This window comes from Hemitrygon akajei, chromosome 4, assembly GCF_048418815.1.
Source record: "Hemitrygon akajei chromosome 4, sHemAka1.3, whole genome shotgun sequence".
NCBI lineage: Eukaryota > Metazoa > Chordata > Chondrichthyes > Myliobatiformes > Dasyatidae > Hemitrygon > Hemitrygon akajei.
In genome coordinates, this window is record NC_133127.1 from 181,543,971 (window position 1) to 181,561,996 (window position 18,026).

The 18,026-nt window shown below is 39.9% G+C and overlaps 1 protein-coding gene across 3 annotated transcripts in view; it reads left to right on the plus strand.

The window, feature by feature from the left end:
- jade3 (jade family PHD finger 3) overlaps nucleotides 1-12,496 on the plus strand; it is a 50,556-nt gene extending 38,060 nt beyond the window's left edge. For 2 of the 3 annotated variants that reach the window (XM_073044150.1, XM_073044151.1), the window contains exons 9-12: nucleotides 687-803; nucleotides 3,661-4,137; nucleotides 4,250-4,367; nucleotides 7,041-12,496. In XM_073044150.1, coding sequence (XP_072900251.1) covers nucleotides 687-803; nucleotides 3,661-4,137; nucleotides 4,250-4,367; nucleotides 7,041-7,969 — 1,641 coding nt within the window. In that variant the 3' untranslated portion in view covers nucleotides 7,970-12,496. The other variant, XM_073044152.1, reaches the window with a different exon arrangement.
- The last annotated feature ends 5,530 nt before the right edge of the window (nucleotides 12,497-18,026 follow it).

Genomic DNA, 18,026 nt, shown 5'->3' on the forward strand with positions numbered 1-18,026 from the left:
TGAAAGATTTGATTGACCCTTTTGGGTACTTTGCAGATTTTAAAAAATTGTGCTGATGCACTGGAGGCACTCACTTCAGCTCATATTTTAAACTGCTGCAGAAGAAGGAAACTGCTGATATGGGAAATTTGTGATTAATGGTGCTATTGTGAGATTTGACGAGAGAGAGAGAAAGTTAATCAAGTTGTGATTATTTTAATGATTATGAATTTGTGCTTGAGTGTATTTTTGCACTTTAGGAAAAATACAAACCATCAAGTTGTGCATGAGGGTAATATTAAATCATTTGTGAATGATAAATATAATGTGATTATGGAAGCAATTCTGTCGTGTTTCACTTAATGGAATATCAGATATACTGTTATTGTTGACTCTTTACTGTTTACTTAGCTCTGCTATGATGATTCCAATCCAACTAGCATAGAAAAATGTTGTATGTTGTCTGTTGTATTTAAGATGCCTCCTTAATGAGTATTAGTACAGTCCCCTGACGAGTGTTCACATATGCCAATCCCGAAGCCACTTTGAGCTGCTAATTACTTTGAAGAGCTATTAAGCTGCTCCAGTTAAGAGATTAACATGCTGATCTGCATACTACATAAATTCAATTTGATCCCTGGCAAATCATAACTAGCCATTTGAATCAAACTGAAAAATTATGTAACTTCCTTTTAACATGGTTATAGGTCAGTATTGCCTGCCCAGAAAGAATGGAACCAATTACTAAGGTGTCTCACATTCCTCCAAGCCGATGGTCGTTGGTCTGTAACCTTTGTAAATTGAAGACCGGTGCTTGCATCCAGGTATGCTCCTTTTATTAAACTTGGTAAATAACAGATATGATTGCTTCTAGGTGAAATGAGACTTCCTTTCTGCCCTTGTATGCTTATTTTTGAATATACGCTCAATGGCCACTTTATTAAGTATACCTAAAGAACTTTATGTGATCTTTTGTTTTTGTAGTCCATCCATTTCAAGGTTCAGTGTACTGTGCATTCAGAGATGCTCTTCTGTACACCACTGTTGTAATGTGTAGCTATTTGAGTTACTGTTGCCTTCCTGATGGCTTGAACCAGTCTGGCTGTTCTCTTGTAACCTCTCATTAACTAGGCTTTTTTGCGCTAGGGCTGCCACTCACTAAATGTTGGTTTGTTTTTATTTTGTTTCTCAGACCATTCTCTGTAAATTAGAGACTGTTGTGCGTGAAAATCCCAGGAGATCAGCAGTTTCTGAGATACTCAAACCACCCCGTCTGGCACCAACAATCATTTCATGGTCAAAGTCACTTGGATCATATTTCTTCCCCTTTCTCATGTTTGTCTAAACAATAACTTGGCTGTGTCTGCATGCCTATAGATACTTTATTGATCCCAAAGGAAATTTCAATGTCACAGTTCCATTAAAAGTGCACAGATGTACAAATATTAGTTGAAAATTTAGAATTTGTGCATTGAGTTGCTGCCATATGATTGGCTGGTTAGAAATCTGCATTAATGATCGTGCACTTAATAAAGTGGCCACTGAGTGTCCATGTCCAACTATTGTAACATTGACATAATCACTGTTGTCAGTTGGCTTTGGTCATGTTCAGAGAAGAGAGCAAGGCATTCTAGGAGACAATAAGCTGTATGTATTTAAATCCGAAGAGTCTCGGTTCGAAACGTCGACAGCACTTCTCCCTATAGATGCTGCCTGGCCTGTTGTGTTCCACCAGCATTTTGTGTGTGTTGTTGTTTGAATTTCCAGCATCTGCAGATTTCCTCGTGTTTGTATTTAAATCAAATCTGCTTTTGTTTTTCAGCAGACGAGTAGATACTTTTGAATAAATGTTAATGTATTTGGGTAATTCAGTAAGTTGTGGTCACTGAGTTGCTTTAGAGTACTTGGCAGACGAGAGCCTACTTGTGCTACTATCCGCTGTTAATTTTTAAATGTAGTACGATTTGTTTTTTAGCCAGCTGCAATAGAAATAATGAGAAGTCACAAAATGCTTTTGCAGTTCTCAAGATTTCCTTAGCCTGTTCATAAAATGTTAACATTGTGGAATGTAGTGCATTAAAATTCCTATACTGTAACTTTGCACAGCATGTATATACAGGGATTTGTAGACTCAAGTGTACTTGACGGAAATTCACATTAGATCCTATTAAATACTAGCAGCATGAGAACGATATGGCATAAACACAAGATTCTGCAGATGTTGGAAATCCAGAGCCACAAACACAAAATGTTGGATGAACTCAGCAGGTCAGGCAGCATCTGTGGTGGGGTTGATGTTTCAGGCTGACATACCTTTCTTCAGATTGGAAAAGAAGGTGGGGGGGGGGGTGGTAGAAGCCAGAATAAGGTGGTGGGGGGAGGGAAAGGAGTACAAGCTGGAAGGTGATAAGTGAAGCAGGGTGAGGGGAAGGTACATGGCCGGGGGAGGAGGGATGAAGTGGTAAGCTGATAGTTGATAAGGTTGAAAATGTAAAAGGCTGCAAAAGAGGAATCTGATATGAGAGGAAAGTGGACCATGGGCAAAAGCAAATGGTGCCAGAGGCAGGTGATGAGCATGTGAGGAGAGGAGAAGAGGTGAGAGAGAACCAAAATGGGGTATGGAAAAGAGAGAATGGGAGGGAATAGGCATTGCCAGAAATTAGAAAAATCAACTTTTATTCTGTCCGGTTGGAGGCTTCCCAGACAGAATGAGGTGTTGCTCCTCCAACCAGAGAGTGGCCTCATCATTAAAGTTGGAAGTTGCCTTCTCTTTTACAGTAACAGTTTAATATATACTTCTGAGGTAATGACAACACTAAATAGAAAGGCCAGAGGGTGCAACCTTTGAATAGAAGGACATTCCTTTTGAACAGAATTTATTGCCACAGGCGGTTGTGGAGGCCATGTTATTTGAGAATATTTAAAGTGAAGTTTGACGGGTTATTGACTATTAAGGGTGTCTAATGTTACACGGAGAAGGTGGGAGAATGGTCTAATAAATCAGACAAAATAGAATAGTGGAGCAGGGTGGGGCTCAGTGACCTAGTTCTGCTTTTATAATGCTGTGCAAAAGTCTTGAGTACATTTAAAAAAAAAATCTGTAAAGGAAAGCAAAGTGCAAAAATAATGAATTGTTAAAGTTTCTAAATATCAAAAAATAGTACCATAAGAGCTATAAATAGTTTTTAAAAGTCACTAAATCAAATTAATACTTGTGGTCTTTAAAACTGCATCAATTCTTAGGTACACTCTCCTGCAGTTTTATAAGACAATCAGCTGGTAGGCTGTTCCAGGCATCTTGGAGAACTTTCCACAGTTCTGCAGACTCTGGCTTTCTTGCTTGCTTCTGTCTCTGCAGGTAGTCCCAGACAGCTTCAATGTTGAGATAAGGGTCTAGAGACTATTCCATCTGAAACCATACAAAAAATCTGGGGTGTCTAAGACCTCTGCACAATACTGTATATCTTGTGGTCTAACATTGTCATATTGAAGTGCTTCTGCAGTACTAAAACATAGATTATAAAAAATGTAGACATTATCCATAAGCAAAGCTCTTATGAATAAATGGATTATACACATGGAATTGGAAAACAAAAAATTGTTTCACCTAAATACTCAGTAGCTAAATATATTTATCGCAAATTCTTGCTTTAATTCTTGTCTTCCTGTTTTAATCCTCAGTGCTCAGTGAAGAGCTGCATCACAGCCTTTCACGTAACTTGTGCTTTTGAACACAATCTGGAGATGAAGACAATCCTGGATGATGGTGATGAGGTGAAGTTCAAGTCCTACTGCCTCAAACATAGTAAGAACAGGCAGAGTCAAGAAGATGACTGTGAGCCAAGTGCGAAGATCAGTGAGCAGAAACAGAAGCAGAGTGAAACAGAGAAGAAAGGCCTGCGTGCGCAAAAGCTTCAGGAGCTAGAGGAAGAATTTTATACCTTAGTGAGGGTTGCCGATGTAGCCAGTGAACTGCATTTCTCTGAGCAGGTGGTGGAATTTATTTTTGAGTATTGGAAACTGAAAAGGAAAAGCAACTTCAGTAAACCATTACTACCTCCAAAGGAAGATGAAGAAAATTGCTTGGGCCAGCAAAAGGAGGACAGAATTCATTCCAGAATGAAGATGTTCATGCATCTACGCCAAGACTTAGAAAGGGTTTGGATTCATGTTTTTTTTTTAACCTTGCACGTCTGTAATAAAAGCTAATAATTTGCTTTATGAATTCTATGAAAATGCTTAAACTGATGTTCCTATCCATTCGCTTTAGGTGAGGAACCTTTGTTACATGGTCAGCAGAAGAGAGAAATTGAAATTGTCGCAAAGTAAAGTGCAAGAACAACTTTTCAATTTGCATATTCAAGTTATGAATCAGCATGCTGCTGCAGGTAAATATATATCAGTACTTCTTGTGCATTCTTATCCTTACTGATTGCTGTTGCAATTCAGAGATTTGTGTTGCTTGGGATAAGGTTGTAGGCTAGGCAGTGTATAAAGTATTTATGGTAAAATTTGGAGAGCAAATTCCAAGTTCCAGAGCACAAAGTCAAAATTCTGCAATACATTCTGCAATACATCTGTAAAAATACATAATACATAACAAAAATACATACATAACAAAGCAGAATCTATGTGGGGAAAAAAGCTAGTTGTTATTTTAGTGTTATCTGGATTGGGAAAAATATGAAATGGGAGGGTGGGGTAGAAGAGATGGATATCAATTTTTTAGACTGATTTTTGAGGAAAATTGAGGATTACAGAGATTACACAGCTAGATTTTCTTTTTTTTAAAAGAAGTACCTTAAACTCACATTGCCCAAATCCTATATGGAATTTACTATATTAAGGTACTGTTGTTGTCACAGATGAGGTTGATGGTGCTTTCTTTCATCACAATAACTGGCGATTCTTTCTCAGGTTTTAACTACAACACTTTAATGAATTATTTTCATCCATACTTCAGATGCATCTGTGTCTCAATAATTGCAAAATGCTGGCTCAAAGCAATTTTGTTTCATATATATTGGTCACACTCTGTATTATGTATTCTCCTATTTATTGTTATCTTTAACTTTCTGCAAGCTATGAATGTTTCATTTTCTGTTTACAAATTTATTTAACTTTGGTTTTGAATTTTCCAGTTCTTTTTAATAGCATTTCCTTCTTCTATCTGCCATTGCATCTATTGAAATTTGCTTTATCGTCTGCAAAGAATTGACGTTCACTATTTTGACAGTTTGTTCTATTGACATAATGTATGTACAACTAACAAATATTTTTATATTTGAGCTAACTTTGGGGGGAAAAAAGTACTAGTCAGACAGATTGGTGAGTTTTTGTTATAGAAGGCTTGGAGTAAATTTAAATGGCCTTGTATCATTGTGAATTTGAGGAATTTATTGCCACAGTTGGCAGTGGGGGCCAAGTCATTGGCTGTATTTAAAGCAGAGGTTATGGGGAGGAGGCAGGAATTTGGGGTTGAAAGTGATAGTAAATCAGCTATGATGAAATGGTGGAGCAGACTTGATGGGCCAAATGGCCAAATTCTGCTCCCATGTCTTATGGTCTTGTGGTAGCTTGGTAGCTCCAAACTGTTTGTTAAATCAGGTAACTGAGTTGTTTTGGCCAGATCTCCTAATGCTTCATTAGTTCCTAGACAATTGTCAACAGGCGCCGAGTTGAAGAAAATTACCCCACATTAGCTCTGTTTATGCTTGTACATTGGGACTGTTAACCATTGCAGATAAGGCTGGTCAATGAAACATTTTTACAACTTCTGGGATCCTCAGCCCTTGGTATAAACAAAGCTTGAGACCATGAGTTTTATTGGAATCTGGCTTTTGGGAAGCAAATTATAGAACTGAATGCTTGATCTCGCAATCCACCTCACCTTGGCCCTTCCACTTTGTTTACCTGCACTTTGCTTTCTCCATAGCTGCAACACTATCACAATGAAGTATGGCATGAGCGGAGTTGGTGGCTTGCAAGCAAAAGCTTTTCACTGTATCTCAGTACATGTGATGATAATCTTTACAACAACAATGCACACAGAACAGAATTGTTTGAAATGTAGTGATGGCTGTTACCAAAGATGTTGACACCACAAAGAAGAAGCAAAGCAGTTTTATGCAGTACCTTATTAATATATTTTTATATAGACGAGCATCAAGTATTGTACCCTTTTTTAAAAAATGGTTAACATTTTTTTTGCAGTTGAAACTTTTTTTAATCTTCCTGTCCCTGTCAAGCAACACCAGTTAGCAAGTGACTTTGTCACAATTCTTTAACGTCACCTTCATCTTGAGTTGAGCAAGAGCTGATGTTCTTCTCCCTTTTCACATCTGGTACCACCTCATAATGGTGTGACTAGTAGTGGTAATACAGTCACTCTAGTCAACCCAAGGGGTTGCTCTATTGGGGTGGGGTGGGTGTCTCTATTTGCTTGTAGAGGCAGATAAGGATCCACATTTTCTGGTGCAATGTGGGCAAGAGTAACTAGTGCCTTTTGGTTCATGGTTGAGTCTTTTAGTGGTTCAGTCTCTTTTGCATCTGCTGCTTATTCTCTGCAGCACAACAGAGGTCAGTCTCATGTAGCACATGCCCCTCTGGAACAGATTTCCTCCAGGTGTATCTTTGAGTGCAGTATCTTCCCTGTTTTTAAGATGTAATGTTAAATTTCTTTCAGGTTGATTCTGATGTTATCTTAGAAATATTTTCTTTGCCCACCAGCAACTTACTAACCTTCCTTCAACTGGGAATAAAGGTTGACCAAAAGTACTTGGGGTATATTGCATCAGTCCATTTTGTATTGGAGATTGTTATGCAGCATTTGTATATACTGAATGCTGTAATCTTTTAATACTGAGGTAGTTTTTGATGCAGACTTGCATTTTCGCTTTGTAATAAATAGAAATCCAGAACTGGTTGAATATTAGTTTATTTCTACTATGTTTCTTGGTCATTAATATTTTGCTGTTTTCTGTGTTTTGGGAGGAAGGCACAGGGGGTGGATTTACTTTGTGATACCAGTTTCAAGTTTCAATGCACTTTCTTATTTTAAGGGTTGCCTTTGCCATTCCCACGGGAAGGACTGATGTTCCATGACCCTCCAAGAATCACGATAAAGTTAAAAGCAACGCCAAAACTTCCACGAAGTGTCAACAGTAGTTCCGCTGCTGCTGTCAATGGTCCACTGTCCCTCAACAGTGAAAGTAGTTTGTACAGTAAAAATAATTTGTCAACGCCACAAGGCTCCAGAACTAGTGAAAAGAAGTTACAGTCTCATCACTGGCTTAAACATGAGGAAAGAAGCAATGGACTATTACTGACAGGTATCCACCACAAACAGGATCTTCAGGCAGGTAGTTCTTTACTGTCCACTGAATGTCATGTGGAGCAGACATCTGGTAAGCCATCAGCACTTCATATACCACTACGTGGACAATCAGCTAATTCCAACGGAAAGACTCGAGACAGCAATAATCCAGATTTGCATAAATCAAATGGCTTATCGGGCAGGTCGGGCATTGTAATTCAGAGAGACTGTTCTAGTCAAACCTACGATAAAGTGACAACTCTTACAAATCATTTTGCCAATCAGGGTACTTTCAGAAAATCAAAATTGGGAGAATTTGGCCAGTCTTGTAAAGACAGATTGGACAGTTTGGTGAGGACTTCGGAAGACTTCCGAAACTGTGAAAAGCCTATACGGAGGTCGTCCGCTAAGGATCGCCTGTGGAGCAAGCAGCTTTCTGAACATCAGGCAACGGCAGCCTACCAGGACAATGATGGGTATTGCCCCGATGTTGAGTTGAGCGACTCAGAGACAGAAACTGACATTAGACAAGAAAGGACCAGGCTAAGGAAAAGAAACTCTGATGAAGAAAGTCCAGGCCAAGACTATGGGAGAGATTCTCGGTCACATCAGCATAACAAGGAGAGTAGAACCAAGTTAAACATGCTTTGTCACATCAGTTCAGTGCAGAGGTGATCAATACTTGAATAAATGAGTATTTTGTGCTATATGTAATTGAGCCAATACTATTCCACTTTTTTTAAAAAAAAAAAGAGCTCTCCATGGGAAGGAAATTTTGAACTAACTGCAAATTGCACTCAAGAATGACCTGGCCCATGAGCAGAAGAATGACAATTATGTTTTTATCAAAGATTTTAAAGATGCAAGTTTTCTTTAATTGAATGCCTTGTAGTGCTCTGGAGCATTCTAACTAAACTATTAAGGAACCTCTTAATTATTTTTTCTGACTAGCATTGTTTTATGTGCAGCATGTTTTCAGATACAACAGGCTGTACTAAAAGCTTTTGATAATCTTGTGGGGGGAAAAATGATTCTGTTAATAATTGCTTCCACAAAAAAAGTGTGAAGGTTTTCCCAAACTGAAAGCACTTGGCTCAGTGTCTTGCAATTACAAATTGCATAGGAAGTATGTTTTTCATTGAAAGGTTCTGCATTGCCATCTAGTCTTTAGTTATTGTGCTGTATAAAGTCTTTCACTGCCATTTTTTTACTTTGTCTTAAACTGATTTTTCTCATTCAACTTCTGCATCCCAGGCCTCTTCCGTTGAGGTATAATGGTATTTCAACACTCTCTCCTTATTGAGTTGTTCTGGCCAGCTTCGAACTTGCCTGATCTTTTTGCTAGTTATAACCAATTACAAATTTAAGCCTCCAGAACTTAAAACCACCTTGTGCTCTCATTAAAATCTTCTGCCAAGGTTAACTTGCCGTGCTCTAGTTGTCTCAGACTAACCAAGTAGTTGCAATCAATTGCTTCCTTGTCTAGGAAATCTCTAAGATGAGAGGGTGGAAGTGAAAGCATTGATTTTTTGTTTTTTTTTGTTTTCCCCATGGAAAGGAAGCACACATTTTTTAAATTACGGGATAAGATTTGGATGTCCTTGCTTTGGAGAGTATTATGGCAATGCATTACGTCTGTATCACATCCGACCAAGCACAATGGTCATGCACGTAATTCCTGCTGCCATTTTTTTTTAAACTACATGAAACATTACCTCAAATTTGCAGCTTTTTTCAGTGTTGGCTCTTGGATTTTATAATCATGTGATTTATTAGTATGTTCACAGCTTTTTGTCATGTTCATATACTAAATCTTTTTTTAAAAACACTTTATCATCAAGAATATGTCTTGCCTTGCCTGCTTGCAACTGTAACCAGGGAGAACAAGATTTTTTTTAGCACCATGTTCTTCTGTCATCAGTATTTGTATTGGATTTGTACAACCAAAAGTTCAAAGTTTACCAAAAATAGTACATGATGGGAGAGCCCAGTAATAAATCCATTTAGTAGTCTTAATATTGATGTTGGGAAATGCTAATTTAGTTTTCCTATTTAAGCACTAAACTACACTGAATTTGCACAAGCTATTTAATTCAGAAATATTACATGTTCCTCTTTCCCCTGTCCTCTATCCTCCCTTTTCAATGGCCACTGTTCTTATTGCCGTGTAGAGTGACATATTTAAATTTGAAAAGGCAATTTCTCATCACAGGTTCAACCCGTTTTGATGCTGTGACTGAATTGTTTCAGTCATAGCATCATAAATTGTCGCAGGAGTATGCTGAATGGTCCCTTGTCCTGCAAGCTGCTCAGCAAGACCTTAACTCCACTTGCTCACTTAACTTCCTTGATCCCAATATCCTTTGGCTTCTTTAACATCCACAAAATCTCAATATTTTAGCATGCATGATGACTGAGATCCACAGGCCTCTGGGATAAAGAACTCTAGTGACTTTTAACCCTCTGATTGAAGAAATTATTCCTTTGTTACAGTCCTAAAGAGCTGATCCTTTATCCTTGGATTCTGCTTCCATATTCAAAGCTCTCATCCTGAGGAAACAACCAGTTAACTTTTATCCCATCAATTTCAGTGACCTTGACTCATTTTCTCGAACTCTGTTAGTAAAAGATCATTCTTCTTTACCTCCCATGTATGACAGTGTCCTCTAACAAGACTCAGTACAGCACTGCCCTCCAATGGGCATGTCCTCCCAGATCAAAACAAAGCTACACGTGGCCTCACCAAAAGTCCTATAATAATATACAAAAGAAAATCATTTATATTTGTAATCCAACCCACTTTCTGTTTAGGCCAGCTTGCTTTTCTAATTTCTGTCAATACTTGCATGTTTTAACTCCATAAGACTTGGAAAAATTAGGCCATTTGGCTTACTGAGTCTGCCTTGTCACTCAATCATAACTAATTCATTATCCTTCTCAACCCCATTCTCCTGCCTTCTCCCTCTAACCTTTGACAACTTATTAATCAAGAACCTATCAATCTCTGTTTTAAGTATATCCAATAATTTGGCCTCCACAGTCATCTGAGGCAATGAATTCCACAGGTTCACCAGCCTCTAGCTAAAGAAATTAATCCTCACCTGTCTTTCTATTCTGAGGCTGAGCCCTTTGGTCAGAGACTGTCTTCCACTATTTGAAACATCCTCTGTGTTCTCTATGCCTTTCAATATTCGTTAGTTTCAATGAGATTTGCCCCTCATTTTCTAAACTCCAGTGCATACAGGTGCAGAGCCAGCAGCTATCTTTCTTAGTTCTCAGATCGTTCTTGTGAACAACTTCTGGATCTGCTCAAATGCCAGCACATCTCTTCTTAGATATGGGGTCCAAAACTGTTCACAATACACCAAATTTGATATGATCAATGCCTTTTGAAGTCTCAACTTTTTCATTTACTAGCCCTCCCAAATTTCACTGTACACAAATTAGTTTATATCCCCTTCAAAAATGTGTTTATTTTTCTATTGTGACAGAAATCACTAAACTGTCAAAATTACATTCCATCTGTCCTCACTTCGTTCTATTACTCATCCAGACTATCCTTCTGGAGATTGAATCATCTTCACAGTGTACTTTACAATCTGTCTTTGTATTGTCAAGGAATGTGAATATATAGCACCCTATCCTTCATTTTAGCCATTAATGTAAGTTTATATATAGCACTAATCCTTGTGACACACCGCACCTCAATAGTCAAAGTATCAAGCTTGAAAATGACCCATTTATTCCTACTGTTTTCAGTCCTTTAATCATCTGTCCATATGAATATTTTACTCCCAAGCCCATGATCTCTTATTTCATTTAACAGCCCTTTGGCAAATTATCAAAAACTTTTTGAACATCCTGATTAATATTCACTGGTTCCCATGTTAGCTATATTCTCAAAAAACATCTGTTTGGTCTACCAATTTCTGTTTCATAATATTGTTGACTCTGCCAAGATCATTATGATTTTCCAAATGCCCTGGGACCATATTCTTAATAATGGATTTCCACTGTTTTTCTCAACAACTATGCCAGATCTACTGATCAGTAGTTCTTTATTTCCTCTTTTTGACTGTTTCAAAATCTAGAGTATTTTGGAAATGAATAGTTAATCCTGATGTTATCTCTGCAGTCACCTTTTTAAAAATCCTGATGTGTAGACCTTTGGGTTAAGGGGTGGGGGGGGAGATCAGTTTTTAATTGCCTTAATTTCACCAGTGCTTTCATTTTATTTATTAATCTTTATTAATGCTAATGACTTTTAGGTCTCGAACCCTTATTAGACCTGTGGTTCTCCACAATCATAGTGTTTTCTTTGTGTCTTCTGCTGCAAAGATAATATAAATAATTAATCTCTTGGCCTTTTCCATATTTTTATTTTATGATTCCTCCCATTTTTCTGTAAGGATCTATTTTAATACTTGTACTCAAACTTTTAAAAATCTTTTACTGTTTAGTTTTCTTTTTCCAGGGGTAGAAATCATCGCAAGAACTAAAGGGTTGTTAAATAGCTCCCTTCATGTCTTCCCCATTTGATATCTAGCTTATCATTGCACCTGTGCATTTGATAATAACTTTGACTTTAAACCAGTCCCTCTTCAGTTAAATTTTCTTCATAAACCGATCTGTTCATAAGTTTCATATGCTGAGAGATTTTTTTTTAAAATTCCAGAGCTGTGATTCATATGCAAAATGTCATAGATTAAAGAAGCAGTAGTTTTTATATATAGCAGGTTTTAGATGCTCTCAGTAGCAGAAGCAGTTGTATAATTTTTTTTTGCTTCCTCTGGTGAATAATATGCATGGAATGTTTTGTGGTGCTACCATAATAAATTCTGCAAGTTAAACACCATAGAGCTATTGGTGCTGTTTTTTGCCTTCAACTAAGGCTACTTATTTTTGAAGAGAACCTTTCATCTTTCTCTAGAAATGGAGTACTGTAAAATGTTAGCACAAGTCATTCTAAATAATTGAAGAAATGAAAGAAACTGGGCTGTCCTCAATGTGTATGATGGTTCATGTGTTCAGATTCACTGTTCTCTTTAAAGTATGAATCTTTGTTACCTGAAGTTTGTGTTTATGTACTTCAATTGTTTTATATATTGAAAATTCTGGAGTTTTGTCATTGACATTTTTTTCCAGGACATTCTCTTTTACAGGTAGTTTTCTGATTAAAAATAGCAAAAACAATGCACAAAATGCTCTTTAGTTCTTTTGTGTATTCTAGGCATGCTTGCACTGCACTTATGAAATTCTTGGACACAAACACAGAAGCAACACTGAAATCTGAGGAGTGTCTGGTTGGCTTTGGTTTAACCATTTTCCAAGTGATTCAGATTTCGAATCGGGTTTAGTACCACTGGCACAGGTCATGAAATTTGTTGTTTTGTGAAAGCAGTACAGTGCAATGCATAAAGTGAGATATTGCTCATGGTCCATTTAGAAAGGAGAAGAAACTGTCCTTAAAATGTTGATTGTGTGTCTTCAGGCTCCTGTTGCTACCATCTCCCTGATGGTAACAATGAGAAGAGGGCATGTCCTACGTGATGACCTGAATGAGGAATGTTGCCGTCTGGGAGGGCATCATTTTCAAGAAGCAATTTCCTGTGACCATTGTCAAAGCCATGGCACTACCAAACTTAAGTGGGTTTCCTGGCACCTGTGCAGAATCAAGCTCCTGGGGTTTATTACATAGGCCCCCTGTTTACTTGTGTACTAGTCAGCTGGTGGGATGTTGGTGTCTTTCAGAAATTTTCAGTGGCTGCCACCAAACACATGGTTTTTAATAGTTCACCTACTGGGCATCAGACTAGTAACCTGAAGGTCAATGGTTCGAGCCTCAGCTGAGGCAGCGTGTTTGTGTCCTTGAGCAAGGCACTTAACAACACATTGCTCTGCGACGTCACCAGTGCCAAGCTGCATGGGTCCTAGTGCCCTTCCTTTGGACAACATCGGTGGCGTGGAGAGGGGAAGGCCTGCAGCTTGGGCAACTGCCGGTCTCCCATACAACCCTGCCCAGGCCTGCACCCTTGAAACTCCAGGCGCAGATCCATGATCTCTCGAGACCGACGGATGCCACCACCACCTGCGGAGACATGCATACATATCAATTCATTACCATAGTGCATTGAGATATTGTTTTACCTTGCACTAAAAGAGTGCTTAATAAAGTATTATAAAGTGCAGGTAGGGAGTTAGATGCAAGGTTACAAAAGGCAAATTGAGGTAGAGTCAATCTTATCATACTAGCAAAATATTTAATAGTCTTGTAACTGGGATAGAAGTTGTCATTGGGCTTGGTGGTACCTGTAAGGAGTTTGTATGTTCTCTCTGTGGCTGCATGGGTTTCCTCTGGGTGCTCCGGTTTCCTCCCATAGTCCAAAGACTTGCAGGTTGGTAGCTTAATTGGTCATTGTAAATTGTCCTGTGATTAGGCTAGGATTAAGTAAGGAGATTGCTGGGAAGCATGGCTTAAAGGGCCTATTCTGTGGTGCATCTCAATAAATAAATGTAGGAGGGCTTTGCCTGTGATGGACTGGAGTGTATCAGCTGCTTTCTGGAGGCTTTTCTGTTCCTGTGCATTGGTGTTTCCATACCAGGCCAATTGCATTTTTTTCCATGAAGTCCTTGACCATCTACCATAAATGTCATAGTACAGGGGGAATATTTTTGTGTGCTTCATGACCTCTAGATAGTTGAAAGCACTTTTGGCCACAACTACTTTATGAATGTAATTGTTGTAATGTCAGAAACAGTGCTCCCATTAACAGTAAAATCTGCAAGCATTCATGTTACTGTCTGCTACAATAGTCAAGTCACTTTTTATTGTCATTTTGACCATAACTGCTGGTACAGTACACAGTAAAAATAAGACAATGGTTTTCAGGACCATGGTGCTACATGAAACAGTACAAAAACTACACTGAACTACATGAAAACAACACAGTAAAAAAGAAACTACACTAGACTACAGACCTACCCAGGACTGCATAAAGTGCACAAAACAGTGCAGGCATTACAATAAATAACAGACAAGACAATAGGCTCAGTAGAGGGCAGTAAGTTGGTGTCAGTCCAGGCTTTGGGTATTGAGTCTGATCGCTTGGGGGAAGAAACTGTTACATAGTCTGGTCGTGAGAGCCCGAATGCTTCGGAGCCTTTTCCCAGATGGCAGGAGGGAGAAGAGTTTGTATGAGGGGTGTGTGGGGTCCTTCATAATGCTGTTTGCCTTGTGGATGCAGCATGTAGTGTAAATGTCCATAATGGTGCAAAGAGAGACCTCGATGATCTTGTCAGCTGACCTCTCTATCCACTGCAGGGTCTTGCGATCTGAGATGGTGTAATTTCCAAACCAGGTAGTGATGCAGCTGCTCAGGATGCTCTCAATGCAACCCCTGTAGAATGTGATGAGGATGGGGGGTGTTGGGAGATGGACTTTCCTCAGCCTTTGCAGAAAGTAGAGATGCTGCTGGGCTTTCTTTGCTATGGAGCTGGTGCTGAGGGACCAGGTGAGATTCTCTGCCAGGTGAACACCAAGAAATTTGGTGCACTTAATGATCTCTACTCGATGTTCAGTGGGGAGTGGTCGCTCTGTGCCCTCCTGAAGTCAACAACAATCCTGACGAAGGGTCTCGGCCCGAAATGTCGACAGTGCTTCTCCCTATAGATGCTGCCTGGCCTGCTGTGTTCCACCAGCATTCTGTGTGTGTTGTAACAATCTCTTGTTTTGTTCACATTCAGATACAGGTTGTTGGCTCTGCACCAGTCCGTTAGCCGCTGCACCTCCTCTCTGTATGCTGACTCATCGTTCTTGCTGATGAGACCCACCATGGTCGTGTCATCGGTGAACTTGATGATGTGGTTCGAGCTGTGTTGCAGCACAGTTGTGGGTCAGCAGAGTGAACAGCTGTGGACTGAGCTCACAGCCCTGGGGAGCCCCCATGCTCAGTGTGATGGTGTTGGAGATGCTGCTCCTGATCCAGACTGACTGAGGTTTCCCAGTCAGGAAGTCTAGGATTCAGTTGCAGAGGGAGGTGTTCAGACCCAGTAGGCTCAGCTTTCCAGTCAGTTTCTGAGGGATGATTGTGTTGAATGCTGAACTGAAGTCTATGAACAGCATTCGAGCGTATGTGTCTTTTTTTTGTCCAGGTGGGTTAGGGCCAGGTGGAGGGTGATGGCAATGGCGTTGTCTGTTGAGCAGTTGGGACGGTATGCAAACTGCAGGGGGTCCAGTGAGGGGGGCAGCAGGGTCTTGATGTGCCTCACGACAAGCCTCTCGAAACACTTTATGATGATGGATGTGTGTGCAACGGGACGGTAGTTATTGAGGGAAGACACTGAAGACGACTTCGGCACGGGGATGATGGTGGCAGCCTTGAAGCACATTGGAAAGGTGGAGTTGCTCAGAGAGATGTTGAAGATGTCAGTGAGAACATCTGCTTCCTGGTCTGCACATCCTCTGATCACTCTACCAGGAATATTGTCTGGTCCAGCAGCCTTCCATGGATTGACCCTGCACAGGGTTCTTCTCACAGCGGCCACAGTGAGACACAGCACCTGGTCATTTGGAGGAGGGATGGACTTCCTCACCACCACGTCATTTTCCACCTCAAAACGAGCGTAGAAGTTACTCAGCGCATCTGGGAGGGAGGCATCCCCCACACAGTCAGGTGATGTCCTGAATGCCCTTCCACATGTGCCGCGTGCTGCGTCTGTCCTGGAAGTGGCTGTGGATTCATTGGGCATGTGCATGCTTTGCCTCTCTGATGGCCTGGGACAGTTCAATGCTGAGTGAGGGATTAATATTGGTATCTGCCAGTTTAATATTTTGTCATTACAGTGCTAGAGGGCTAGATCAGTCCTTTTTGCCTTAAATCATGAGAGTAGTTCTTGTATTTACAACCTTTCAACTTGCTGGCAAGACCACAATGGCTTTTTGGTAGGTGATGCTTGTTGACCACACTGTCTGGATTCCTTTCGTCTGCATTTTTCACCGATCCCATCACCACCACCTGTAAAAGTCAACTCCCTCATTTTGCTCAAACTGCCAGTGACATAGTTATTTATGGGCTCTTCTGGCATTGTCTCTGCTTAGGTTCTCATTCTGATCAAACCACGTACACTCAGTGGCCACTTTATTAAGTATACATGTTAATGTAAATAGCTAATCATCTGGCAGCAACTCTGCATAAAAGCATGCAGGCATGGTCAAAGGGTTCAGTTGTTCAGATCATTGACCTGAAAAGGCCTTGTTGGTGAGCGAGTAGGGGGAATGCCAAGACTGGTTTATTCTGATATGAAGGTGACAGTAATTCAAATAACCATGCATGACAACAGCGGTGTGCAGAAGCGCATCTCGGACCTTGAACTAGATGGGTGGCAGCAGAGGAAGACCACACTGGTTTCCACTTCTCTATCTAATAAAGTAGCACTGAGTATTATTACAATTCTTGATCTATTAAAGTTGTGCACCAGGATTGCACCCTTACCGTAGTCTATTGTGGGCGTGGTATATTGGCACCAGAATATATGACAACACTAATGGGCTGATCAGTGAATATATGACAACACAACACAAATGATGCATTTCATTGTACACGTGACAAATGAATTTAAATCTGAAATAATTTGAAGTTGTATGTGGAGACCACCTCCGGCTTTACTTTGCTGATGATGTGCCCTAAGCTGCAAAAGTGTGTTAGTGACTCTAGGTGACTAAAACTTCCCCAAGCTAATTCTTCACTTCATTGAACAAATTGTTTTATTTAAAAAAAAGTTTGGTTGATGATCCATTATTGAACATGGACTGGAATATCTAGAGTCTCAGGTCTTTGGACATTAGAATTACATTGAACTCCTGTCTCACTACTGACATTCTCTTCTTTATACTAGCCATCTTCCCTCTCCGCTCTCAGTCACAATGTGGGGTTTCAACTCAATACAATGGCAATTCCTTTCCCACCACAGATACTGCTGAACACCTCCAGCAGATAGTTGCAGCATTTAAATAGGTTGGACGATATATGTACAGCAACACTGACATCAGGAGGTTGGTTATGTCACTGCAAGTTTAATTGCCAGAAGACCTGCCTAAGTCTGTTATCTCTCTTTTAAGGCTTTTCTTTCCAGCCTCACAAATGTGTTTTTAAGGTAAGCTCTGGGATATTTGACAGGTGTTGTCATGTGATGTACACAAAGGCTGTACAGTCCAGAAAAATCTCAGTTCAAAAACTTGTTGGATTGCAATTCAAGTAACATTATTTGTCATAATGATATACACAGTGGCTACTTTGGTAGTATGCCTGCTTGTTGATGCAAATATCTAATCAGCCAATCATGTGGCAGCAGCTCAATGCATAAAAACATGCAGACATGGTCAAGCGGTTCAGTCGTCCAGAATGACTCTGGAATGATTGTTGGTGCTAGACGGGGTGGTTTGAGTATTTTAGAAACTGCTGATCTCTTGGGACCTTCATGCACAACATTCTCTAGAGTTTACTAAGAAGTTTGCAAGAAAGAAAACATCATCCAAGGAGCAGAAGGTCTGTGGGTGAAAGCACCTTGTTAATGACAGAAGTCAGAAGAGAATGGCCAGACTGGTTCAAGCCGGCCGGCAGGAAGACACAGTAACTCAAATAACCATGTGTTACAACACTGGTCTGCAGAAGAGCTTCTCTGAATGCACAACATGTCGAACCTTAAAATGGATGGGCTACATTGGAAGAGCACA